At 39.1% G+C, this 27,197-nt stretch overlaps 2 protein-coding genes across 6 annotated transcripts; one reads left to right on the forward strand and one right to left on the reverse strand.

The window, feature by feature from the left end:
- Positions 1-110: 110 nt before the first annotated feature.
- Positions 111-8,792, reverse strand: cln6a (CLN6 transmembrane ER protein a). Its single transcript, XM_020605830.1, has 7 exons — positions 8,638-8,792; positions 7,223-7,340; positions 6,993-7,091; positions 5,774-5,962; positions 4,198-4,253; positions 2,489-2,611; positions 111-1,918 (listed from the first exon to the last, which is right to left on the reverse strand). The coding sequence occupies exons 1-7, from the start codon at positions 8,691-8,693 to the stop codon at positions 1,651-1,653; spliced, it is 909 nt and encodes a 302-aa protein (XP_020461486.1). The 5' UTR covers positions 8,694-8,792; the 3' UTR covers positions 111-1,650.
- On the forward strand, positions 8,159-27,197 carry chrna7a (cholinergic receptor, nicotinic, alpha 7a (neuronal)). Of its 5 annotated transcripts, none has more exons than XM_020605826.1 (10): positions 8,159-8,238; positions 14,175-14,314; positions 14,931-14,975; positions 16,450-16,559; positions 18,811-18,890; positions 20,685-20,852; positions 21,015-21,209; positions 24,938-25,024; positions 25,361-25,470; positions 25,964-27,197. In XM_020605826.1, the coding sequence occupies exons 1-10, from the start codon at positions 8,205-8,207 to the stop codon at positions 26,504-26,506; spliced, it is 1,512 nt and encodes a 503-aa protein (XP_020461482.1). In that variant the 5' UTR covers positions 8,159-8,204; the 3' UTR covers positions 26,507-27,197. The 5 variants fall into 5 exon arrangements, with proteins under 5 accessions (XP_020461482.1, XP_020461481.1, XP_020461483.1 ...); XM_020605825.1 differs by lacking the exon at positions 8,159-8,238 and adding an exon at positions 9,978-10,146; XM_020605827.1 differs by lacking the exon at positions 8,159-8,238 and adding an exon at positions 9,978-10,146 and having other exon boundaries at positions 24,980-25,024.

The raw sequence follows: 27,197 nt of genomic DNA on the forward strand, positions 1-27,197 counted from the left end.
AACCAGTAACAAAACAGCAAAGGAACAGAACTGTAGAAAACATGAGAAAAATCACTATTCTAAATTAAGAACAGTAACATCCACTTAACATGTAAAAAGAAAAAAAACAACTTCAGTTAACAATAAAGTTTAGATTTGTATCTTAACAGTCACCTGCTCTTTGCGTTGACCTTTTGAATCATGTTAAACCATCTGTACAATAGATTTCGCTCCATGATGAACACTAACATTGTACATGACTTACATCATGTAAAAAATGGTGTAAAACGTTCATGTCAGTAGGGCTGGGCTGTAATTATAGGAAGTTGTATTAACCATATATGGAAACACACTAGTTCACAATATGACCATATAACGACAAAATGGCATCTTCACCAAAACCTATCAAGGCGTGAAACCTTAAATACCTGAGTTTTTTTTTACATTATAGCTTTGAAACACTCCATTTAGTATTAGTCATTTTTAAATCCTGCTTCAAAACATATTTTGATAGCCGTCTTTCTGACTAACCATGTAGATAATACTGCTCGACCATGTTTCCATCACACATTGGTACTATTTTAACATCCTCTCATCATGTCTTTGTTCATCTTTTGGCTATGCAGAATTGTTTTTACTTCTTTTCTATATAAAATGTTTTTCCTACTTTCAAGCTGTTGATCTTCTAATGGTAGCCCATACTTGTTTAGACAGTAAGTCTGATATACAGCACAAAGTGTTTTTAATCAGTCAGGAATAACTGTTGTCTTCTTCTTCTTTTCTTTCTTCAGAAGTCAATTTATCGAATGACCCGACACCTTCTTTCTTCGAAGGTGTTAAAAATCAATTGTCATCAACTGGATTCAAGGTAAACCTTTTACTCATTTTTCAGAGAATATACCTGACATATATTCACCTTTGTCATTCCCTTCGCTGGTCATGAGAAAGCAGGCAGCAGCCCGGTGGCCATAAACCCACAGGGGCCTCAAAGGCCCCAGGTTGTTGAGTGGCAATTACATTGTGATAATTTGACTAATTACAAAATTGTTTGGTTATATGCACCGGTACAAGCGCTGTTTCAAAAAGTAACTGTAACAAAATGTAATGTTTTTGTTGACATGGTGCATGTTCTCAAATCAAAAATGTGTTTAATCAAATTAACACAAACTAACTGACAGTCAGCAAACCAAGGGTGGGAGGAGGACTTCTGCCTTTAGTGTGTTAATCCCTGCCCTGGTTTTACAGTTACAAAATAGATACATTTCTATTAGGACTGATAAAAACACTAGGAGGTAATGATCACAAACATGCTCTGTCTCATATGGTTAACACAAGGGGTTAAGTCAAATAGGAAGAACAATTCTTACACAAACATTAGCTTTTTTTCTGAGGCTAGTTGAAGCAAACGTGTTGCTACTATGTGATCAGTGAGAAGGCTGTTATCCCTGCTAACGTGCACCTGTTAAAGACTTGTGTATATCAATACAGAAATAGACAGAGCAGACAAATTCCCATCTTAATGTATGGCTGAACAAAGCAGATCCTTGCGTTTCACAGTGAGGTCGGTGCTCATCAACAGCCTTCATCGTTAAGTCAGTCAGTTCAGACAAAAGGAAGCGGCATTCAAAAATCCTTTTTCTTCAAACAGAGGAACACAGACCTGGATGTAAGTCAGTGGTTCCTGATATGTAAAGTGTAGTAGGACCAGGGTTCTGGTACATAAATGAGTCCGGGGTACTTGTTGCGTAGCACTGGGTCATTCCATAGGAAGACCACCCACATAGCCACCAGGAGCACCGTAATACTGAAACTGCAGAACAGGAACAGGCCATTGCTGTCGGGGCTGAGGCCTTTACGCTGTTGATGGATCACCACAGCAACCATAGCAAGGAAGGTGAGAAGGAAAAGCTCAGTGATTTGTCCTTCAGTGACCAAGTACCTTAAAAGAAAAAGCAGGAGATTTCAGAAACTCACAGAGAAATGAACTTTCAGTTATTCACACATTACAACTGCAACTTCACACTGCTCTATATTGTCACTGGAAACTTTACTATACAATACAACTTCCTCAAACATTAAACTTGTCCTTTCAAACTATGCAACTTAAATAGATTTTGTCAACTTATTTGCCATTATGTAAGTCACCCCAGGCTGTTTTTACAAACATTTTATTACACTTTTGTGCTTTATAAAAAACTATTTTTTATCTGCTTACAATGTATACGTCTAATTTTTTCATGCCAAAATGATCCTTCATTCATTTTTCATACATTCACTGAGTTTAGCTACTGCTTCTGTGTATATGAACCTCCATTTGGAAACACTGGTTTCAAAAGCTAAACTGAAATCATCACAGAAGCACCTTGTATGTACTGGACGAAAAAGGCATCTCAAAAATGTGACCATCATCAGATTACACTGTTTCTTTACACTTTCATATTCCTCTGACTACAAACTTTATTTTCCCTGCAACAAAACGCTGATGTCATGTCGATTGAAGTCAACCGACCAATAGTAGAGGGCGCTGGGTCCCATTAGCAGCCAGCCAGTTACAGGAATCTTCTTCTGTTCTTCAGCCTTGGTGAAGCAGCCGGTGAAGTAGATGAACAGAATGATAAAGAAAGGAATGTACCTAAAATAAAATAAGAAGCAGACTCTTATTAACTGTACAGTGGATTATGATTTAAGTTTTTTTTCTTTTGCAAAGGGACAATACAGTATAAAACATGTGCTTTTCTGTATAATCAAAATCAGAATCTGAACCAGGTTTACTGGCCAGGTATGTTGAACCCACAAGGAGTTTGACTCCAGTACCGTGGTTCTCAGTGTGCCTTCATCAGACAACAAGAAAAAGAAGAAGGAGATAAAGTGTTTCTAAATATATTCCACACGAGTAGTTTAGGTGAATCTCTCAGTAATCAAATCTCCTAAAGGCCAGCTCCAGCACTACTTGGTTTCATGAAATGTTTCTAACAGGAAAAAGGTTTGAACTAATGAACTGATAAACACCATAAAAAATATTCTAATTGACTGGCAGGTTACAGTTCAAATCGCGTTAGGACACTCAATATTTAAACCGCCAATCTGAATCAGGATACTAAAGTGCACATGTCCATTCAAACGGTGCTTTTACCAAGTGAATCAGCTGAATTTAGAAAAAAACAAGGTGAGAGATGAGTTGATTTTCAGTCCAGCTCTTATTTCGTCGACTATGTAACTGCATTATTCATTACAATCTGTCAACTACATTCACTCAGTAAACCATACTTGTTAAAAGATAAAAACTTATGGCATCTTTAACTAAAAATATTTGTTTACATTGAGTTTATGAAAAAAAAAGACTATTAGCTGATATAAAATTCATATGAAACTCTGGTATCAGCTGGACTATACTGTTAACATTATCTCTCTTCTGCAAGACTGATTGTTGAGACAGACAGGAACCAAGAGGGGGGAGAGGAATACGTCACGTAACAAAGGTCCTCACAGTATCATATCAGGAACATTATGGCTATATGGTGTGCGCCTTAAACACTCCCCCATCCTAATCCACTTTTAACTGATTTTATCAGAATATAATTTCAGGTCATGCATCAATGCACTGTATCATGTTAGAGTTGTAAGAGCACCAGTGTGTGAGAGGGTGAAAAGAAAACCACTGTATCGTGTACTTTCCTGGATTTTATGGCAGTGTTGCCAGCTTGCTCTGTGTGTTCTGTCTGTCTGACTGAGCCTGTTACCTGCCATAAAACTAACGGCCTATGCCAATAAAAAGAAAGTGATATATATATATCTTCCTCTTGCTCCTTACTAATCCCGTCAGTTTTTTAATAAACCCAGTTTTTAAAGTTTCACAGCTTCTGACCCTCCTTTCATGTCTGTTTCTGTATTTATCTTCAAAGCAACACTACAGCTCTCATAAGCTGTCAACAGATTTTTGGATGAGCTCAAATCAAAATCTGTTTTGTATTTAGATGGACCATAACCACAGGTTCCAGAAAGGATATTTCTTCTCTATACGTTTCCTCTTTAATTGGTTTCTTGCCTTAGTATGCTTCCAAAGAGCATTAATTACAACCAGATTTGGAATTTACTGGACTGAAATTTAAACAGAAAGAGGTGAACAAACGTTAGTTTATAGAAAACCATTGGATCCTATATTCTGATACGTTCCAGCCATTTCCCAGCACAACGCAAAGAATGATTACAAATACATACCACATTAAATGGCCCAGCTGCTCATCGTAATAATACAGCAGTTCAAAAGAGTCAATCTGTGAAGGAAAGACAAACAGCATGAATAACAGCTAGAAACTCTGTACAATGTTTGTGGCACATTGTTTTGTTCTGGATAGGTAGACAAGCCCCATTCTCACTGCCTTATTCAACAGTGCCACCTACTGTTCAAATACCATTTACACTGTGTAAAACCTCATCCACTTTTATATGTTAGTATTAATCTCTTTCTTCTGTTGTCACTTGCTTGTAATTAACTGAAAATTATCCTTCGCAAATAATTATTGCTTTTGTACGTGCATCAGTGCATGTGGACTCTGATGAGTGCGCACACACACTGTAGACAGACTTTTTGAACTTCTAAAGCTTCATGAAGTGAACAGCTGGTTTGAATTCACACAACTTAACAAACACAAACGCCTACACCAGAAGTTCTATGTAATCACTTCTTGGAATTTTTAATCAACTCTCTCAGCTGGTTTACCTTATAGTTGTGTTTGATATATAGAGGACTGAGTTTGGAGCATATGTGAGTGATGTATATACCACTACAGTGCACACAATGCTAAATGTAAGGCACAATAGGATGCTTATTATTCTTTGATCTGACAGACATGTATGCTACAAGTCTGCCATTGATTTAAAAAGTGTTATACAAGACATCACAGAATGCAGCGACACTGGAAGACACAGGAATTAATAGACCCTATTCACCTACTCTGAAGGTGTCTGTGGGCTTACAATGCACTTCAGTAACTTCACTATTGTCAGCTTTCTGCAGCCACTTGTTTTCTGAAACATCATGGAGAACCAAAAGATACAGCACTGTGGGCTTACAATGCACTTCAGTAACTTTCTGCAGCACCTTGTTTTCTGAAACATCATGAAGAACCAAAAGATACAGCACTGTTGTAGCATGATATCTGCAAGAGAAACTGAAGTCTGGTAGAACAGTCATACATGTGTTTCTGACTGCGCTTTTATGTGTGCAGCTGCATAACAAAGATACAGCACAGCGAAAGCAGCAGTGTGGTGAGGTGAAAAAGATTTAGGCTAGCTGTGCATCACTGTATAAAAAGCTATTAAATTCAATTAAAATTTAATTTGGTGCTTACATGAGGTAACCTACAGTATATACTGTAATAATCCTGCCTCCCTGTATCCTGCTCCTGATATGACATAAATGAATATACTGTAAAATATCTTGCTGAAAACTGCATCACTGTTACAAATATGATCCTGTGCTTTTAGTCCTGAAATCAGTGTGACAAAGGAAAATTAAATGAGAATGAAAAGGAACGAGAAAAATAAGCTCCACTCAAACACAGCAGGATAAATCGGTTTGTGTCACTCACAAGCAACACGACCGGATTTTTGTTGTGTGACGTTTTGACAGATGATAAAAGTATACTGATAGTCTGTAGAATCTGTGTAGGTACCCACTGGCCAGCAAATAAAACACTAACACAGAAACAGAAATTCTGTGTATTGGCAGTACGGTTACAGTACAACCACTGTAGAGTCCAACTGTACCCCCTTCAACCAAACGATGTCTTACCAGTGAGGTAGGTTTAAGATCTTTGATGATGGGATTCTCTCTGACTGACAGGTGGAGCTGGTAGCCACTCAGGATGAGCCGGTGGTTGATGGAGTCTCCCACCAGGTGGATGCTGGCTCCCATGACAAAGGTGATGATGCAGAGGTAGACCGCTGAGCGAGGCAGCACCCTAGGACTGCGCTCAATCAGCTGAATGGAGCAGCAACACATAGCAACTATATTTCAGAAATAATCCATTACTACTTTCTCCCTATTTTGGTTATATCTTTGGGAATTCGTGTCTCCTGACTTTGTTCCAGCCTCACTGCTCCGTGCTCTGCAGACATTCAGGGATCAAACCCTGTGTGCAAGAACTGAACCAGTCTGCCCTGAAGAGCAGGTGTTTCAACTAACTTTACTTTGTGTCAATTTAGCTTTAGAAACATCAGTAATAGAAAAACAATACCCCAAATTCTAAGGCAATTTCAATCCATAATTTGAAAGGGGCCTGTATCACGTAGTTAGGCTGCCTTGAGGTGCAGTACCCTCAGGCTTCGCCTGGCATGACATTAGCATGTTCGATAACCATAAAGCTGGGTTGGTCCATCCAGCCACATGAACGAAATGATGTAGTTACAAGCCAAGCACTTGAGACACAGACAAAACAAGAGTCAGAACTGTTGATCCTCAAAGAAAAACTGTTGCGTAAACACAATACAAATACAGTACAAATGCTTCAGCAGGCTACAATTTGGTATATATAAAAATATTTCTCATGACATCGGGTTTCTCTGCAGTGACCCACAGTAAACCAGTCCTGTCAGAAATTTTGATCTTAATTTAACATAATATCAATAACTAATATGCAACATTAAATGTACTAATTGGCACCTATTTTGGCTAGTTTTCTGTCTTTAAAACACTGGCTGTGCTCATTTAAATATCATGGAAAACCAAGTCATTCTAGTGATATAATATTATTTTTACATGTTTTGTTCTGGTGGTTACTATAACAGGCCTGCCTTTAAAAGGTATTTTATTAGCAAAGCATGTTCAGTCAGTGTTGGGCTTAATCAGTCTGATAGAAGAAAAGTAAAAACATAAACTGCATGATTACAGAATGGCATTTTTTGGGATGTACTATATGGAGTAGTACTATAGCTTTATTGTCTTGTACTGAATATTCTTCCCATTTGTTTCTTCCACAATCACCAGAGCAGCCTGTTGTATTAAGACTCACCTTGAGCATTAGGAATGGTGTAATGACATTGTAGGCCATGTGGAAACAGTCTCCAGCACTGGGCTTGTTCAGGGGAAACCACTCAAGAGGAAGGACAATCTAATACATACATACAATACCAAGAAACTATTGGTGTTCATTGCTCTATGAAACAGGGTGTAATCATCCATTTTATCATTTCAAACTGCAGGAGCTTCAAATTAAGTGAAATGTGCATTGAGCATCCCTACCATGATAATAGGCCTTCCAAAGTCCAGTACCCAGTTCTGCAGAGTCAGACAGAACCACAGGTCAAAGTGGAAGTGTGGCCTTTTCTTCTGTGCCACATTTTCCTTCAGACCAGGAGTGCTGTCAACACACATTTACAGTGATGGTGAGTCACTGTAATAAAGCAACACTACGAGAGCAAAGGGCATCAGAGTTCAAGTGTTTAACAGGCATGTTAGAGTACTGTAGCAAAGTAAGGTTTACTACAGTGTTTGCTACTGCAGTAAAGTTTGCTGTCAAAATGCATTGGCCTTTATTGCTTTTTACTTTATTACTACAATAAGTCCTTCATATAAAAAGTAACAAAGCACTTTGCTGGTCCACTCCAGTCACTGTACACCATTTCATCAGTGTGTGAATGTTTCCACTAATGTGCTCAAAAATTCCACAATGAAATGAAAAACTAGTGTCTACTGTTATTGTACATCCAGATCCCTGAGGTACCACTGACAAATGGGGAAATGTGCACAGAAAGGTAAAATGCCCCCTGACCCTCCTATATGGAACAGACACAAAGTGCCTACAAGCACATGCAACCATGTGATAATTTTGTCTCTCTTTGTGGATGTTTTGTTTCAGTGGTCCTCTTGTATCTTTCTGTAGTTATTTTGTGTCTCAGTGGTCTTTTTGTTTTTGTGGTTGTGTCTCTGTAGTCATTTTCTTTGCAACTCAGAGATAATATCTTTATTATTATTATTACTATTTAATCTCACTACGTTCCTTTATGGTTGTTTTGTATCACTATGTGACCGTTTTGTTTTATAGTCACAATGATTAACTTTGAAAATAACCATCAGATTAGTCGATAATTAGAGTTAGTTGCGGTCCTAAAAAGAATTAAAATTCAGTAAACTGCGCATCAGATGCAGGAGTGCTGAGCCCACAGCTATCCAGCATTAGGCCTACTACCTCAGTCACTGATGACAGGGCTGACCGAAAAACCTGATGGTAACGAAAGAAGCCTGCAGACAAGAGAAAGGTACCTGTAACCACCAGCTCACCGCCAACATATTTATATCCGTAGCTTGCAACTGCCGAAGTGTTTTGCAGCCAGTGTCTGTTTATTAACCAGCTATAACAAATATGTGAACAGAGCACAGCTGAGACATTTTCAACACCTTATTTCACGCCAACAACACGAGCGAAATCCGCACCTGCTCGCTTTCATTTGGCATAATACCATTGTAGGCGGATACGCCGCCTGCAGTTATTCGTTTCAAGTGAAGAGAGCGGACACATTGACATAATTTATTTGTAGCAGTGTCTTACAAATGGGTTAAGCTATATTTTTTATTTCCCACTATTTCAGTGATTTCTGAAACGGCTCTGAGTCCCACGAAAGTAACATCAACGTTAGTCTACTGCTAAGTGTACACACCTATTTTGTGTTGCTCTGTTTAGCGCGTTGCCTCGACGTTTTCGTACAGACTGCATTTTAGGTTCCTTGTTAACGGTACTCGATGGCTATCAGATGGATGGTAAGATAATTTCATCCAACTGCAACAATGTGTCACTTCCTCGTTGCCGTCTCGTTTCCGCAAGTACGTCTAAATTCCACCAATCAAATTGCAGCGTAGGAATTAGCTGCGGTGGAGGGCATAGTAAACCCTGCGTAGCGCTTTGTAGGCACCAACTTCAATCCAAAATACAAAAAGACGTATTAAAACATGTTTTATTATATTCCCAGTGCTTGCTTATACTCAATAAACTGATACACTTTAATAAGTGTATTATGAGATTAACATTTTATGCATTTACACTTATTACAAGAGTTTGGGTCAGTTACTTATTCTGGTGATCTTTGAGGTGAAAAGACATCAATACAACACCTGCAGAAAACCATCATTTAAAATAAACCTTTGTTTAGGAAAAATGTTAGTGCACCATTACTTTTTTTATTTCATGAACTTAAAAAGATCAAATTTAAACAGTAGGCCTTACTGTAGCATACGTGTGCTTATTTCTAGGGCTTGACATGACGTATTGTTGCTAACTATTAATTGTTGTGCTTATTAATGAATGATGCAGCCACAGAGCTGTGATAATTTTCTCTTGCATGTTGTTCATTGCTGATAGAAAAATGAGAGATCCTAGAGTTTTAACTATGATGAGTGTTGGCTGTATGTGGAGAACACAGGGTATGTGCACATATCGTGCAGTGCTTGCAAAATTAGACAGATAAACAGTCGAAAAAAGAAGACTCCATGCATTAGCTGTGATTTCGAAATGCAGCTGTAATTCTAATATGTAACTAGTAAATAAACCTGTCAAATAAGTGCAAATAAGTTTCTCTCTGTCTTCTGTAGTTTCTCTGAAATGTAGTGAAGTCAAAGTATGAAATAGCAGAAAATGAAAATACTCAAGTACACATACCACAAAACTGTCCTTAAGTACAGTACTTGAGTAAATGTACTTAGTTTCCACTTCTGACAAAGGCTGCACTCATTAAAGCTTTAATACATAGCATATGCATGGTCCACATTTACAGTATATGTTTCACAATGTAAATAAAACAGAAGGGAGTAGGAAAACCATGTATTTGTAGCTGTCAGGCCGCGTGACTGGTATTTTTAAACACTGTAAGTATCTTTATGTTCATCATGACCAGTAGGTGTGACAACTTACTCTGGCTGCACTTTCCACGGGGGACGACAAATTTTGCTGTTTGCCAAATAGCAATAGAGAGCAGAGATTCCTTAGGAGGAGGAGTTATTTAACTAACACGCACGTACGCCCCCACACCAAAACATACACACCGTGTCATCATTCCCGCATCCCGCACGATGAACTGAGCTACAGGGTCTGATCTCTCTGCTCCTCGCTCGGCTCAGCATGGAATTGGTAAATCTTCTGCTTTCTGTTGCAGTCACCGCCTGCGCAGTGAAAGGTAGGCTGTGGACGTGCGCTAAGTGCGAAAAAGACATTTTGGTAGGCTGTGGACGTGCGCTAAGTGCGAAAAAGACATTTTATTAGGCTGTGGACGTGCGCTAAGTGCGAAAAAGACATTTTATTAGGCTGTGGACGTGCGCTTTAACTGCAAAAAAAGACATTTTATTAGGAGGTATCGGGACTCCTTTGTCATGCGGGCTTTGCGTTTCATAATTTACCTGATTTGCAAGCCTCCTAACTGGAATTGCATTAGGCTACCTGTTGTGTCTAACACCGAGCATTTGGTAACGTTGTCGTTCTGTAACACTGTCTAAATATGAACTCAGAGAAAGTAGAGTGTCCGGTAGCTATAATTGTTAACATTTCACCCAGCTGGACTCGGGATCTTGTTTTGTTAACTGATATTAAATCCAAAATCCATCCAAAATCCACCGAACCTGTAATAAACTACCCAACGGTGTCACAGATACAAAAGGCTGAATGTTGCCTAAATGTCTATAAAACGATAGGACCCCCGTTTCATGTCAAGGCGCAGCCATAAACGCATTTGATTTTGCGTCTGTGTGTGTTTGTAGCTAAATGATAGAAATATATTTTCTTTAACTTTAAAGCTCTTTAAAATGAAATGTGTAGCCATGCCTGTCATATAGATGAAAAGCATTTGCAGCCAACATTATTTACAATTCATATGACATAATAGCTGTCATGCATGCGGCTTTTACTGAGGCTGTGGTGGAATTCTCATGATGGCTTCAAGCAGGGACTTAGGATTTTTGTAGGGGAAAAAAGTAATTTAGTCTACTTCTGGCAAAATGAATGTATTGGACATAGTTTAGCTAGTCACATACCTGTGTATACAGTATAATGTCCCAGAGTTTTTACACTGTGTGCCAGGCCAGAAACCAAGCCATGAGGTCCAGTGAGCTCTCTGTAGATCTACTGACCAGGGCTGGGGTATAAAACCTTTAATAAAGCTTTGAGTGTTCCCAGGAGCACAGTGGCATCAGTGATTGTGAAATGGAAGACGTCTGGGGCCAAACCAGCAACCTGGCCAAATGTTCTTTGGTCAGTGGGTGACCAAGAACCCAATGGCCACTCTGACAGAGCTTCAGAAGTCTATCAGTCCAAACAGACAGAAGCCACTTTGAGTAAAAGCCATTTAAGGACTCAGAGCATAAAGGAAAGTAGTATCTGGTCTTATGAGCCAGAAACTGAACTTTGGGCAGAATTCCAAGCACCATGTCTGTCAGCCTGCCCTACGAAGAAGCAGGGAGACTAGTCAGAACCAATGAAAAGCTTCATGCACAGTAGAGGTGCTTGAAGAAAACCTGCTCCAGAGTGCACACAACCTGAGACTGGGTGACAATTCACCTTTCAGGATGACAATGACCTGAAGGTCACAGCCAAGACAAACCTGGAGAGGATTCTGGACAAGTCTCTGACTGTCCTTGAGTGACTCAGCCAAAGCCCAGGTTTAAACCCCAGATAACTTTTCTGGAAAGACCTGTAGAGGCAGTTCACAGACACTTCCCATCCAGTCTGACGGAGCTTGAGGATCTGCCAGGAAGAATGGGCTAAGCCACTCAAAGCCAGGTGTGCAAAGCTTATAGAGACTTACTCAAGAAGACTGAAAGCTGTAGACTAATTGCTGCCAGAGGGGCTTCTATAAAGTACTGAATTAAAGGGCTGAATAAAATGATAGATTTCAGTTTTTGACTTTTTTAATAAATCAGCAAACATTCCTAAAAACATATTCTTATATTGTGATTATGGGATAGTCATTGTAGATTGATAGGTAAAAACTGCAATGTTATCAATTTAAAATGAAATCTACAACAGTAATAAAGTTGTGTACACTGTATATTTAAAGTCACTGTGTATTTCACATTATATTGCAACATATCTTCTGCTGCCTGTGTCTAAAAGGCCACACACCACAAATCAGTGCTAATTTAAAACAAAAGACATGATAATTAAATGGTAATTAGTTCATGAAACCCTCCAGATATGCCGTGTTTCATCAGTTTTACTCAAATCTGCTCTGAATCTTGCATATTTTGATTGAGGCAATTAGGTTAATGATCATCACTGAGGCTCAGGCTCTTCAGTCTGTGCTTTACAGGCACCGGCTAACTGAGTTTTCCCGGAGAGTGAAGTAATGAGAGGCAGATGGAGAGAAGTCAGGTAGCGTGTGCACTTACATGCACATGATCTAAATGTCTGAGCACATCTGGGGGTGTTTAAAGCCCTGGTCCGCCTCTCTGGCTTTAATAAGGATGTTAAATTTGATTAGGAGTTAGACAGGCTTTGCTTCTCCCTTCTATGGTTTCTAGCAGATTTTTGCAGCATATTGGCATCCTATCAGAAATGGTCTGATAGCCAGTAATATACTGACATGTATTACAGAAAAAGATACACGCAATGATATTGTCTTTCCAGGCCTCATAGTGAAATGTGATGATGCTGGGATTGGGAGGGGGTGGATCACGGGGGATTCAGCCATGGACAAAGACAAGCTTTCAGCTGACCTTTCAGTCTCTTTTATGAGAGTGTGAGTGCAACAGAGGGCAGAGGAATCAGGAGATACCTACAGACATCAAGCTGTCTGCCAAATCATTTGGGATAATGTGCATCACATAGGTGGTTTTAGATAATTGGGCTATGGCCATTAGCAAAGTGAATAAATGCTACCAAAAAGCTCCATAGCTTGAAAGGGGACATATGTGTGAGAATGTGTTAAAATGAGGGACAGAGTCTAGTCCATGATTGTCTCATCTGGGCTGCACCATGCTAGACCTTATTAAAATATTCCTCTTCAACATTAACTAAAATATGAGTTTTACTTTTATGTGCAAGGTGTTGCTTATAGTGATGTAGTTATGATGAGAATTTGTCACCCAACTCTCTCGGCTTTACAGAGCTTTTTAGCATCTCATTGTTTTACATCTTTACTGTTTCCTCTCAACCATGACTTTAGTTTCTGGCCACGTTGGGCAGCTATTTTTAACAAAAGCTGTACACTAACATGCTCAGCACCAAATGGCAGACAGCAATAGCCAGTAAACATTGTGGAGCATTTAGGAGCTGAAGGGCCAGATGCAACAGGGCTAAAAGGAATTACTACATTCATCTGGTGGAATCAACACTGTCCCAAATGTTTCTGTGCTCCTGCTGGATGTGTAAAAAGGAAACTGTTTCCAGTGAAAACGTAAAAGGTGCTAAAATGTTTGGTTTACACCTTGTTTTTGTAGCAACCAAGTGGCAAAAAAACATTAAGTTTTCACAGATTTTAGTGAACTTTTGATCCAAATAATTGTGCAGGGGTTTATTTTAAACAATGGCTTCCACAGCAATTAAGAACATTAGTATAAATCATTACAGCTTACATTATAGAAACTTCTATTCAGTTTTTTAATGCCATTTCCTAGAAACATTATAAACTATGGTGTACAAATTGGTTATTATTTTGTCAACATCTTTGGGGTTAACATTTTCATTTCAGTGAAATGAAAGTTAGGAAATTGGTGAACTGGTATAGGTGTGAATGTAAAAGTGAAGGGCTGCCTGTCTTTTTGTGTGAGAGAATGGTGCCTGGCCTCTCGCCCAGTGTCTGCTGGGATCAGCTCCAGCCCCTCCGCCATGTTCTAAAGATCAGCGGGTTTAGCTAATGGATGGATGCACTGTTAATAAACACTTGGATCACAGAAAGTTTAGCAGTGTGACATCCACCCCTATGGATTTTCTGCTGGTGAAGTTATAGTGTCGTTCTTGTAGTTCTCTTTGGTGGTGGTCCCCACTGCGTTTACTCAGCTCTGCTTCTGCTCTTGCTTGAACAATAAATCTATCAGTCATAGAAGACAGACACTGAACTGATCTCATCACTATTTGTGCTGCAGTGTGACTGTGTCAATAGAAGTTTGGCAGTGAACACTGAAAATCAATTGCCAGTTGATCTGACTAACAAAGTTTGTCTTGCAATTTTTTTATGAAGTGTGTTTACTCTCCAGGTCTCTCTGTCTTCTGTAGTTTCTCTTCAAGGGAAACACCAGCGCAGACTGTACAGGGACCTGATGACTGACTACAACCCACTGGAGAGACCAGTCTTCAATGACTCTCAGACTCTCACTGTTCACTTCGGCTTCAGCCTCATGCAGATCATGGATGTGGTACATAATTAGTGGCTCTCCACACATTCCTAACATGTACAGACAGCATATGCACTGCACAAGATGGTGTTATGATAATTTACTCTTTTTTAGGTTATAGTCAGTTATCAGTTAGTAAAAGTTGGTACTGTCACTTCACTTTGGTTGTATACTACTCTAGCAGTGTAGTAGTATATCTATGTATTTACTTATTTAGATTAAATGTTCCAGTTATCTTTTGTGAACATTAATACATTTTCCATCATCTACATCTGGGTTTGTATTTTAAGTTATAAACTGAATGCATAATTGATGCACAAGGCTTTAGCAAAACTGAACAAAAGGAAACAAAACAAGCTTATAGAAGCTCACCGATTTACCAAAAGCCAATTAGTAAAGACATTGTATATGCTGAAAGTAATTACAGCTCATTTATTTTCTTTTTTTAAACTTGCTTGTCCTTGCACTGAACAGCTGCTGTTCTGTTTCCGTTACCATGGCCCTGACACGTGAAGCTATACTGTAGAAGTTAAAATGATTTGACTAGTGTGATTCCTCCTCACACTGAGAAAACAATAAATATATACAGCAATATACCTCAAAGATAACATTAACTATTACCATGTTTTTCTAACAGGATGAGAAGAACCAGATTTTGACAACCAACATCTGGCTACAGCTGGTAAGACTTTTTCCTGTACAGTGTGAGTAAAATCACAGAAAAAAGCTGCACAACCTTGTGGTTACACTTGCATGCATTCTACATTTTACTGCATTTTAAAAGGTAAATCCACCCATTTTCTATATCTACATATTCTGTCCATGCAAACACAATGCATTTGAGCATGCACTGGGTGACAGACGAGCTACTTCTTTGCTGTGCCCTGGAGAGTTTACATTTTCATTCTGTAAAATTACACAAGCTTTAACATTTTAAATAGTGAGCTGGTAGGCCAATGCTGTTATTTTATAATAGAGCTACAGTAGTGTAGCGTTTTCCCCTTGTTTCCAGTCTTTAAGCTAAGCTAAGCTAACTGTAGCGTCATACTTAATTTGCAAATATTACAGTTGTGTCAATTATCTCATTTGTGCATCTAATCACAATAAATGTAACTACTTAATTACTAGCATACCATAATTAGTGTTATTGCATTAATGTGTGTCATACAGTTTTGTTTATCACATCTACTAGTGCCCAGTTTTATCCTTCATCTTCCACAGGAGCAATATGTCCCTTTCTCCTCCTTGTAGCAAGATGAATTATATGAACCGAAATGTTTTATCACAGCCTGTCTATTAGTTCCTCGCTGCTACACCATCAGCACAATGCTCCAAGGCCATTTGGTCTGTTTTAAATTGCCTTAAATCACCCTGTGGGATCACAACAGCTGTCTTGTCAGCCTCTGTCACTCCACACCCTGCAAAATTTATGTCACCTGTCAAACACAAGCTAGCGCATACAGAATCCACAGTAGCTATGAGGGGTGGCATAGCCCTGCTGATGGAGGAGGGGCGGAGCGTTGTTTATTGGCCTGCTTCCTCAGTCACTGTATAATACGTATACATAGCCTATGTAATAATACTATTTATTAAAGTACAGAAATTGCCAAAAGTATGCTTATGGAATCATGTAAAAACAGAACCCAGTTCACAGTTTATCATTTTAATCGCCTCATAATATTACTATAAAATCTCAGATATATGTAGTAAAGAATGTCGTACAGTTTAATGAGCTGGAAATGCTGTAATATTTAAAGTATGACATTCTATCTTGTTTAAAGCCTTTTGATAAACATATGGTAGTAATTGGTTTGAGATCCTCTTCATTGCACCGATATCTGCCAAAGGAAAGACATGACTGGTTATTAGAAATATAGCACCAGGTAATTCAGTGCTGCATACTCCTGGTTATTAGAAATATAGCACCAGGTAATTCCGTGCCGCATACTCCAGTATTTGAACTGCAAAAAAATGATTTCTGTCCCGTTGCCACTGAAACCTGGCACTGCATAATGTTACCACAGCAACTGTCACATATACTGTATTTGCGACTAAGAATGCCACTAGTGTTGGATCCCAGCTTGAACTTTCAAACAAGACTTACCAAACTGGAGACTAAAGGATACTGTATGTTGAAGATAGTATGTATCCCACAGTACTGGAATGATTATTACCTCCAGTGGAATACATCCGAGTACCCCGGTGTGGCCAATGTGAGATTTCCTGACCATCTCATTTGGAAGCCAGACATCCTGCTCTACAACAGGTAAGCATTATAGGGACAGATCTGCTGGGTGCTGCACTGTACAGTAATTGCATGCATTATCTTCTGACCGGGGGAGGGGAATGATGCATTTCTTGATTCTTGTATTCCAGAGTTAAAACTTTTTTTTTTTTTTTTTACTGTGACTCTGACTGTGATGTATGTCTCTTCTGAAACATGACGGAATTGTTTTGTCTCTGTGATCTTCATCTTCATGTTAAAACCTCCTCCCTCATGCAAGAGCCACACACAGACAGATTCATTCTTAAGTGACATTTGTGATATTCACAAAGTTTTTCAGATTTAGAACTGGCCCAGAACTGTTAAACAAGTCACACACCTGTAAAATTGTTTGGTGGAATAATTATGCAATGTGAATGATTTTAGATCTTAAATGTGTTATTGAATTCAATAAAATAAAAATTAGAATAATTAAATAAAATACTCTCCTTGAACAACTGAATGCATTCATTTCATTCAGGGGGTTTTATGGACAATTATATGGACAAGTGCTGGTGTAAGTTATGCTGTCATATATGTTGGGATCGCTCGGACAAGGAGGCGAGGGAGTGAAAAAAGACGGACCCAGGTAGCTTACTTCGGTGCTAGTAGTGCTCAATTTATTTACAGTGATAATAGCAGACAGGTAAATAGACAGGTGAAGAGAGATGGAGTGTAACCGGGCGTCGAGCAGCAGCAGAGGAAAACAGTCAGTTGTGCGATGAATGTTGATAGACCAGGCTGCGGACGCTGGGGTCACTCCTGAACTGGTCGGGGTTTGAAGCAATGATGGCTGAGAAGACAGAAGTATGTACAAACAGTTAATGACGACTGTGCATCGACCTGTATGGTGGAGACTGGCAGGGTTGAGTAGTTCCAGGTTCGGAGGAGAGGTCCGTGGAGGAGGAAGGTGTAGCAGGGACGGAAACAAGGCTATGGAGGCGAAGGGAAAACAGGGCTGGTAGGAGACAGAAAAACGTAAGGACTCAGAATAATGCAACTGCCAGACAAAAAAAATAATGAGAGCAAAGACGGGCCTGAGAGTTGAGAAAGAACTGGCAGGGGAGTGAACGGTGAGCAGGGTATAAGTAGGGAGGAACTAATCAGGTGTAGCTGGTGATTATCTGGGGAAGTGAAGCAGGTGTGTCAGATAGTGTAACCAGGGTAAGGGAGCCAAAACAGAGTGAGGGAAGTGAGAAAGGCAGGTGCAGCCGGGCAAACCTGACAATATATCATCCTTTCTTTAAGACTAAGGCACAAAATACAGTGTGTGTGTGTGTGTGTGTGTGTGTGTGTAAAACTGTCCTTATCTCAGCAGCACATAGTGTACTATAAAAGCTACCTGGATGAAATAAATGTATTCAGTTGAATACATGTTGTTTCATGAGGTCTGCAAACATCACAGCCCATGGTGTCACAGGGCTTAGATTTTCCTGCAGAGAGGGACTCACACGCATAAAATGGAAGTTAGATAACAGACTTCCTCTTTTCCTTTGGAACAAGACATTCGGCTATGGCTCATTGTCAGAACTAAGCACTTACATCTCGTACAAGATTGGAAGAGCAATATGCACAAAGTGAATGTATTTCTTTGTTAAATTTCAGCAACAGTAAAAAGTTGTTCAGAAATGTTTCCATAAATGAAACTATGTTGCAGTGATGCTGCTCATTCTGTTAGGTAAACTGGTTTTCAGGTAGGAATATAACTTAGTGGTGCTCTGCAGTTTAAATGTATGCGGTCTAGAAGGGCACTTTGGAACTATAAATGATTTAGATGAAAGAATAGGCTTGGATAGAAAGATAGGGAAAGGTATATCATTAAATGTCCCTCATGTAAATGCTATAGAGATCATCATTAATCAATCTTTAAAGGGAAACATCTGTACAAAACACATTCGAGGCAAACTGCTCTCCCATTAGCTAATGAGGGAAAAAGCATTGTACTTCATTTTTCGTTGTCCCACTGAGCAAAGTCTTAATTAGAGATTTTTTGAGTTGCTGCAAGTTAAGTTTTGTTCTATTTCAAGAAAGTATATCAGCTTCAGGTCAACCCTGCATCAACCCCTGGGGAGTGAATCGCGGGTACCATGGGAGAATAAGGGTAACCACAGAATAACCACCTCCAGAGAAATGTTGCATCAGTTGTCACTCATGTGCTGTACCTGCTGCAATAATGAGATGGAGATATGTGTAGGCTTGCACCATGTCTGGTGATGCAGCAGTCAGTGCTGATGTTGTTCCATATTGTCCACAGTGCAGATGAAAGATTTGATGCTACGTTCCACACCAACATTTTGGTCAACTCCTCAGGCACCTGTTCCTATTTACCCCCAGGTAAGGGCCATAATCCCATTTATATGTTAAAATTGAATAAAACCAGATGTTTACTTATTGGAAATGTTAGGTGTTGGGTCATTTCTCCTTTCCTCTGCCATATGTTTTTACATGAAAATATTTCAAAATAGTCAGAGATGCTAATTGTTTAAAGAAGCTCCAGATGTAAATGTACACTTGAGATATACTAGTATTATTTTAGAAAATTATTAATATACCGGTACACCACATCTCATGGGATAATATCTAAGATGAAGTGTTGTTATTTTATCATTAGTATATCAATATCATATTATCATGGCTTAATGTTACCGTAACGCAATACACTGACAGGAACTAAAAGATTTTTCCTTATATCAAACAGACACAATCTTCCTTGATTAAAACATGAAGATGGATATTTATTGTATAAAACTTGCACTCAAGAAGCTCCTACCATCAAATAGGATGGATTTTCTTACGGAGACTTCTGCTCAGGTTAATGAGACAACAGCACTTGCTCCTGAGGTTTCATGAACAAGAACTCTGAATTATCTCCCTAAAGATATTAAGAAAATTTTAAGGGTTTTTTTTTTTCTTTTAAGGGATCATTTTTACCATCTCAAGGGTTTGTGTTTTAGCTTTAGTGCTGTGTTATATTGTTTTTTTTCTCTGGAGTTTTATCTTTTTTATTTTATGACTCTGCAGAAATCAATACTGGTATTAAAACAAAACAGGTGAAGTAGTGCTCAATTGGCTGTGTCTACTAAAAGTCACTAAATAACATTTTACATCATGTTACTTGCTCAAAGTGTGCTAATATTGACTTGAGAGATTTTATAGGTGAATTTAATTTCCTCCGCACAGAGCCAGGTTAGCTGTTCCCCCCGTTTCCATTCCTGATTCTAAGCTAGCATTTATATGTTAAAATTGAATAAAACCAGTGGGCTCATGTTCAATGACACATGTAAGTGCTGTATTCATTTTCTCATGTTAATGTGCGGAAGAAGGTCTAGAAGCTTAGTTTTCCAAAATGTCAAACTGCTCTTTGTGTTTTAAAACAGTGTCACTCCTGAAACTGTCATTTAAAGCATTTTTCCTGATTTGAGCGACTGTGTGGTCACTAAAGATTTAGCATACTTTCTGTAAAACCGTCAACCCATGTGGATACACACATGCATCCATGGGAACACAGTGAAACAGAAGGCCTCCCTGTCATAGCTGGTGATTACTGCTCTCGCTGGCAGGCTCTTCCCCCTCCCCTTTTTTCCTTTACCACGCAAAAGTGCCAGCCTGCATCGCCTTAATCAATATTGACAAAAATAGCTCCATTACCAGATTTATTCTAGTCTGACTGCCTCTGCCACCAGCAAATCGCCTCTCAACTTGCCCCTCAGCCCATGAACCCTCACTGAGTGTCACATCAGTGCAAAATAGTCATTCACTGCTTGTGATCAACACAGCTGCATTAGATGAATATGGCTGTATGCAGATATGACCTGGTGGGCAGTTCCAAATCATTTTGAATTTCCTGCAATTTGTCTGTGTCTCTGAGATTCATTACAGTAAACTGGAGCCATTCTACTTCTCTGCTTCACATCGCTGTTCATTCCTTGCTGATGTTCATCATCTTCAAGGCACTGAGAGAGAGGAGGGACCTTGTTTACTGCCAATGTCTTATATCTAAAATGTGGATGGAAATGAGTTTGGTGCCTGCCTCTCCTGAATGATCACTGGCCACTTGCAGTAGCCATGTGCAGGTAAAGTAGAGTACATATTAAATTCTTGGCCTATTTATGTTTCTCTCCACACCAGGGATCTTCAAGAGCACCTGCTACATTGATGTGCGCTGGTTCCCCTTTGATGTCCAAAGATGTGACCTGAAGTTTGGCTCCTGGACATATGGGGGCTGGTCTCTTGACTTAAAGATGTTGGAAGCAGATATCACCGGCTACATCGCCAATGGAGAGTGGGATCTTGTTGGTAAGGGGGAATGATATGCTGTGAGGTGCAGTGGATCGATCTTCAGAAGTGCATCACAGTTGTCATTATTGCTCTGTGTATATGTGAACTGATCGTTTCTCCATAGCTCTTTACTCCATTTCTCTCAGTGTAGATTGTGCTTTTTTTTTTTTTGTCTCACAGAGGTTCCAGGACAGAGGAGTGAGCGTTTCTATGATTGCTGCGAGGAGCCCTACCCCGACGTCACCTTCACTGTAGTGATGCGAAGACGGACCCTCTATTACGGTCTCAATCTGCTCATTCCATGTGTCTTGATCTCCACTCTGGCCCTGCTTGTCTTCCTTCTGCCTGCTGACTCTGGCGAGAAGATCTCACTGGGTTAGTGGTACTGGATTTTATACGCACACACACATTGTAGATTATTAGGTAACCTACTGTCACATTAGGTTTCCAAGTAGTGCAGTGCATTGCTCTTTCATTGTTGGCAACATTGTAGAAATGTAGCACAGTTGCACCACAGAAATTCCCACATGATTATTACCAGATGTTTCTTGAAATTTAAATTCAATCAACTGTTCATTAGTTATAGTTCTATACAGTATACTGTACATGGAGTGGCCAGAAAAACAGTAAGTGCTATTTACATCAGATTGGTTGGCACTTGGATTCCATACAGTATCTTCTGGCAATAAAACCTCTGTTGCTGTGTCTCAGGCTGTTGGGCACTGTCATTTCTTTTTTTGGGACTAAGACGCAAGTAAAAAAACACAAGTGAAAGAAACATGGCTGCACTTAAGAGAATTAAGATGTACCCAACCGGACCAGGAAAACACAGGGCAGACTCATGGGCAGTGATGCTGGAGAGCACTAATAGATCACATAGCTCAGCTAAGGCTTGGATAAAGAATTTCAGAAGAGCTTTGGTGCATGCCTCCAACAAATGCTACACTCAATTTGTTTTTTTATGTGATCTGTCTGGATCTGCATCAAAATATACAGTGATAGACATCAGTGAATGCAAATGGCACATTTTTTAATTTAACTAAGTGCCACAGTTCATTAGAAAAGGCCAAAGGGTAGCAAATTCCTAGAGCCAAGCTATCACTTCAATTTTAATATCAAATGATGGTAACAATGAGTCCAATACTGTTGTATTGTGTTACCACACAATGATGCTTCTAAATGTTGCACTGAATTGTATCAACACAAGCAGTTGAAATAATGATCACAACAAAAGCTGAATGTTTTAAGACATTAGTATTTTGTGTAATAGCTCGATTTATGACCAAAAACCTACTGAACTAATGACACTCGCAACTCAGCTGTATTTTGTATTTATTGCTAGCTAGCAAATGTTAGAATTTTACCATTTACTAAGATAAGATGATTTTGAACATGGGAAATATTCTACCTGCTTAAAGCTGCAGTATGTAACTTTTTCAAATATTTTTGTTATGGAAATATGCACCAAAACTTGTGGAGAGGTGCTGTCGAAGCCTCCTGTGGCCCAGACTCATTGAACAGCACTGGCAGCAGTGCAGACATAGTAGCTTCTAAAAGGTTTTGAGCAGGACTGACCTCTCTAACTAGTCAGAGGTTTTCAGTTATTTCTGCTTGTTGCGTTCTCATTTATTGTAATTTCATTATAACAAATACCTGAAGAGCTGGGCAGATTATGGTAGAGCGCAGTGGAGCAGGGAGAGGGAGCTCTGAGCAGAGCAGAGTGGACTAATTTGGAGCTTCTTGCTAGCGCTACCTTCAGTTATATACTATAGCTTTAACATCATGTAAGCATTCATTATGAGCATGTTAACGTACTGACTTAAGCATTAAGCTCAAAGCACTGCTGTGTCTATGACAGCCTAGCAGGGATGCTACTTTATGTTTGTAGACTTTTATTTTTCTATAAATTATTTAAGGAAGATCAGTTTTAGTTTTGTAGTTTAGCACCTGGACTGAACACGTAACCTGTCATTTTGCCTCCATATACTTTCAGATTTGTATGTACAAAGTATTTGTATAAACAATCAACTCAAACTCATTTTACTAAAACTACATTAATAATCACTTTTATTGGCCAAGTATGTTACACACAAATGGTAAATGGACTGTATTTTATATAGCGCTTTCTCACAGTGTGTTACACTGGCCAAAGCGCTTTACAGGAGATTATACACCATTCACCCATTCACAACTACTCTACCCACTGAACCACAGTTGCCCCCGACATTAGCTTTTAGATATTGTTTAAGCCATAATAGAGATGTATTTCTTTCTGTTGGCTCACTACTGTGCATCACAAACATCCCTGTATACATTTTAACAATCCCTGTAACACAATGTCAATAGCTTGGTGGACTGTGCCTGTGTGACATGAACCCTGGAGTGTTCCATCAATACAGGCTCATATACACAGACACACACCTGCACACACAAACCATGTTGGGCTTTCTACAGTTAAGAGGACACTCACTGACATAATATATTCCCTGCCCTTTATCCTAATCTAACCTTAATCTTCACAAATAAGTGCCTTATTTAAAAAGCTGTTGCTTTTCATTAATCCACTTCCACCATGACCTTATGAAGTGAACTGATAATCAGCACCGAGTCACTGACTTAACTGTCAGAGGACTATGAAAACGATTTAATCTTATCACAGTTGTCACATTTGACTTTCATGCATAAATTAAACAGATTTTATGTAGATAGTGTCTGAGGGTGGGTAGCAGTGTTGGTGGTGATGTGTACTGTGTGTGGGGGCTTCGATTTATGCAGTTTGTGTCTTCCTTCATCATTAGAGTCCAGTGTTGCTGGATTCCTTCATTAATCCAACAAACAGTGCTTTAGAGCCACAGTCGATGTGTGTCATCTGCTCATCTGGTAGTTTGTTCCTGAGAGCAGTTACTAAAAGCTCCCTCTAAAGTCCTGGATCTTATTCTGGGTGCTGTTAGAAGACCAGAGGGGTTTGGTTGGACTATAGTCAGTGAGCAGTTCAATAATACACTTGGGGGTCCAAACCATTATAGCAGAATTTTTTAAGCTAATTCTGTGTTGTACTGGGAGCCTCTGAAGATATTTAAGAACCGGTGTAACTGGTGTTTGCATTTACATGTTTGTGTAAGGACTCTGGCTGCTGCATTCTGAATGAGCTGCAGCCTTGGGATTGTCTGTTTTGGTATAAGAGTTTGACAGTAATCCATCTATCTGCTAGAAGTGAATGCATGGACAGGTTTTTTTTCTGCTTAAGGTATGAATCTAAATGTGAATATATATTTAAATCTATGTCTTTGTTTTTGAGGAGCTACAAGTACTGTAGCATTTCTGTTCCTCTGTTGTTCAGCTGTAGAAGATCTGTGGACATCCAGCCATTGATATTGTCAGTACAATACTAGCTGCCACTTGGGATTTAGCTAATCAAAGGACAGAGACGTATCTATGTTCCATCAGCATATGAATAATTATGTTTTGTTATAGCTGTACCAGGTAGGAGCATGTTTAGATTAATTAAAGAGTCCTCTGATTCACCTTTGTGGGACCCTTGAACAAATTTTTGTCTCAGTGGAACAGCAAAAGGAAACCTTTAATCCTTTAAGCAGTAAATAAACCATGTAGAGAATGGGGCTGACAGACCTACAAAATCATTCAGTCTCACATCTTAAAGTCTCAAATGCTGCAGTGAGATCAAGCAAAACTAAAATACTGTAGATATTCTGTTCAAACCACTATTGATCTTAAGGTCAACTTAGTGCTGTGGTTACTTCTAAAACCTGACTGGTACACTTCATAAACACTTTGCAGCTTAAAAAAAAGGTTTAATTGTTTGTGTGCAACTTGCTAATTAAAGATGAGTTTTAAATGACCTTGTAATTACCAATTACACATGGATTCTTTTTCTTCAGCTGAATGGAATAAAACTATGAGTATTCATAATGTTAAACAAGGAATAAGCCACATAATCGTTTACATATTATCACAAAGTAATTTTTACAGACTGTATCTTCAAAGTATCATGAAGCCCTGTCATAACTGTATGATCTGAGTACTGGTAATTGGACTCAGTAGTTTTGTTGTGAAGTGCTAACTGAGATGTGTCTCCTTCCCAGGCATTACAGTCCTGCTATCCCTGACTGTCTTTATGCTACTAGTTGCAGAGATCATGCCCGCCACATCAGACTCAGTACCTTTAATAGGTAAGCCAGGCTAAGGTAAAAACACTAGTTATGGGTGACAGCTAGAATCAGTGGGAAGTGTAACTAAATTTTAAGAAGCCATCCAGTATTATTCATCTGAATCACCATATTTGAAGCTGTGAAATGAAGAAGCAGCTTGCTGCATTTCTCTGAGACACAAAATGGAGTGTGTACTTGAGGCATAATGGACTTTTGCTCTGTTGTACTTGAGCTTGCACCTTTCCTTATACTGAAACCTTTAATCTTATCCTCATTTTCTCCTTGTAATTTAATAGTTTTACTGCAACACAACTTGATGTCAATTTTTACTGTCTCCTCTATTTCATCTTTACCCAGCTGAGTACTTTGCCACTACCATGGTCATTGTTGGTCTCTCAGTAGTTGCAACAGTTCTGGTCTTACAGTATCACCATCATGACCCTGATGGAGGCAAGATGCCAAAGTGGGTGAGTGTCCTATCCCTGCACACTAATTATTTATGATTTATACTATGATTTCGTTAACATGACTTTAGTCATTTGCCTCTGGGTACCTGCCAAAACAATGGAGTGCATTATGAAAACAAATACAAACATGTACAAGGAAGACTCAGTATCTGTCCCGTGTGTTTCTATAGATGTCTCTCTGTCTTTCAAAATGGTCTTCTGATAAAATACCATAATTACTTGCAGTTTAATATACCTTCTGCAATGAAATTATTTTACTTTTCTAGTTAAACTGCCATTTTTTGTTACAGTCAGCTTTTTACTATGACTGTTCAGTTGTGGAAAAGAGGTGCTGACAAGTGGAGCACCTCTGAAATGTTGATTTGGCTTCTGCAGAAGGAAAAATTCTGTGGTGATGACCCAAATAAAGAATGAAGAGTGGTGTGTGTCCCTTCTAATTTTTAGTTAATAAGAGCCTTGCTCGTTTATTCCTTATTTCATTTGTTGCCCAAAGACTCGTGTCATCTTACTGAACTGGTGTGCCTGGTTCCTGCGCATGAAACGTCCAGGTGAGGAGCGAGTGCATTCAGCCTGTCACAGCAAAGCTCCACGGAGCAGCCTGACCAGCATGGACCTCAGTACTAGCGCCTCAGCCTTCCAATCCACCAATGGCAACCTGCTCTATGTTGGCATACGTGGGCTAGAGAGTATTCACTATTCTACAGCTGCCATCTCACCTGACTCTGGGGTCCTCTGTGGCCGGCTGGTTGGACGAGCAGGTGAGGATGAAATGCTCCTCCCCACAGGTCAGAGCTCCTCAGTGAGCAGTGTGGAACCAGAACTAACCAAAATCCTGGATGAGGTCCGTTATATTGCCAAACGCTTCCGTGACCAAGATGAGGATGAGTTAGTGTGCAACGAGTGGAAATTTGCAGCGTCTGTTATTGACAGGCTTTGTCTCATGACTTTCTCGCTTTTCACTATCCTCTGCACCATTGGGATTCTCATGTCAGCACCCAACTTTGTAGAGGCCATTTCCAAAGACTTTTTCACTTGAGAAATTAATCAGGAAATAAATGCTTTAACAAAAATAAGTCAGTCATTCTTATCACAGAGCAAGCAGTCATGGGTCCGTAATTTGGATAGGGTTAGTTCTGCTAGTGTAGGACTCGTATATCACCAAGTATTTAACTACTTAAAGCAAAGTCAAACTTAGGACTTCGGGCACTTTATTCAGACAAAAAAATAAATTATAATGTGTGAATAGTTGAATTTATGGCTTACACTGTGGTGGTGAAAATTACCAACTTTTGCCTTTTATATCACATACTGTAGCCTAATGGCATACTAAAAGACTGCATCTACTTTTGTTCTTCTTGTACTATTTTAAAATGACTAATAGTGTTAAGTGGTGTAATTGCTAACCTACAAAGTATGCAACTGTGATTTGTTATGTGATGTTACTTGTGTATTATTGTTCATGACCATGTATCTAGAAAGTCCGCACTAAAACAATTCCATATACAGAACAAAACAACTACATTATCTCTTATTGAAATGTATATGTTGTCTCACATGAATACTCATATATACACATAAGTTATGTGATGTTATATATTACTTTGCATAAGTACGAATTATTGTTGATTATTGTAATAAGCAACCAAACACCTCAATTTAACAAGGTTCTTACTTAGTCTTATTGTTTCCTACTTGTTTTTACTATAACATTTTGCGATAATTAAAGA

This window comes from Monopterus albus, unplaced genomic scaffold (genome assembly GCF_001952655.1).
Source record: "Monopterus albus unplaced genomic scaffold, M_albus_1.0 scaffold72.1, whole genome shotgun sequence".
NCBI lineage: Eukaryota > Metazoa > Chordata > Actinopteri > Synbranchiformes > Synbranchidae > Monopterus > Monopterus albus.

Excerpts from the sequence above, each read along its gene's own strand:
- cln6a (XM_020605830.1), bottom strand. The coding sequence starts at position 8,693 with ATGCAGTCTGTACGAAAACGTCGAGGCAACGCGCTAAACAGAGCAACA. Across the intron at positions 7,092-7,222 it reads TTGGAAGGCCTATTATCATG|ATTGTCCTTCCTCTTGAGTG; the intron begins GTAGGGATGCTC and ends TGTATGTATTAG. Across the intron at positions 5,963-6,992 it reads CACCATTCCTAATGCTCAAG|CTGATTGAGCGCAGTCCTAG; the intron begins GTGAGTCTTAAT and ends TGCTCCATTCAG.
- chrna7a (XM_020605825.1), top strand. The coding sequence starts at position 10,092 with ATGGAATTGGTAAATCTTCTGCTTTCTGTTGCAGTCACCGCCTGCGCA. Across the intron at positions 14,315-14,930 it reads TCATGCAGATCATGGATGTG|GATGAGAAGAACCAGATTTT; the intron begins GTACATAATTAG and ends TTTTTCTAACAG. Across the intron at positions 20,853-21,014 it reads TGGAGAGTGGGATCTTGTTG|AGGTTCCAGGACAGAGGAGT; the intron begins GTAAGGGGGAAT and ends TTTGTCTCACAG.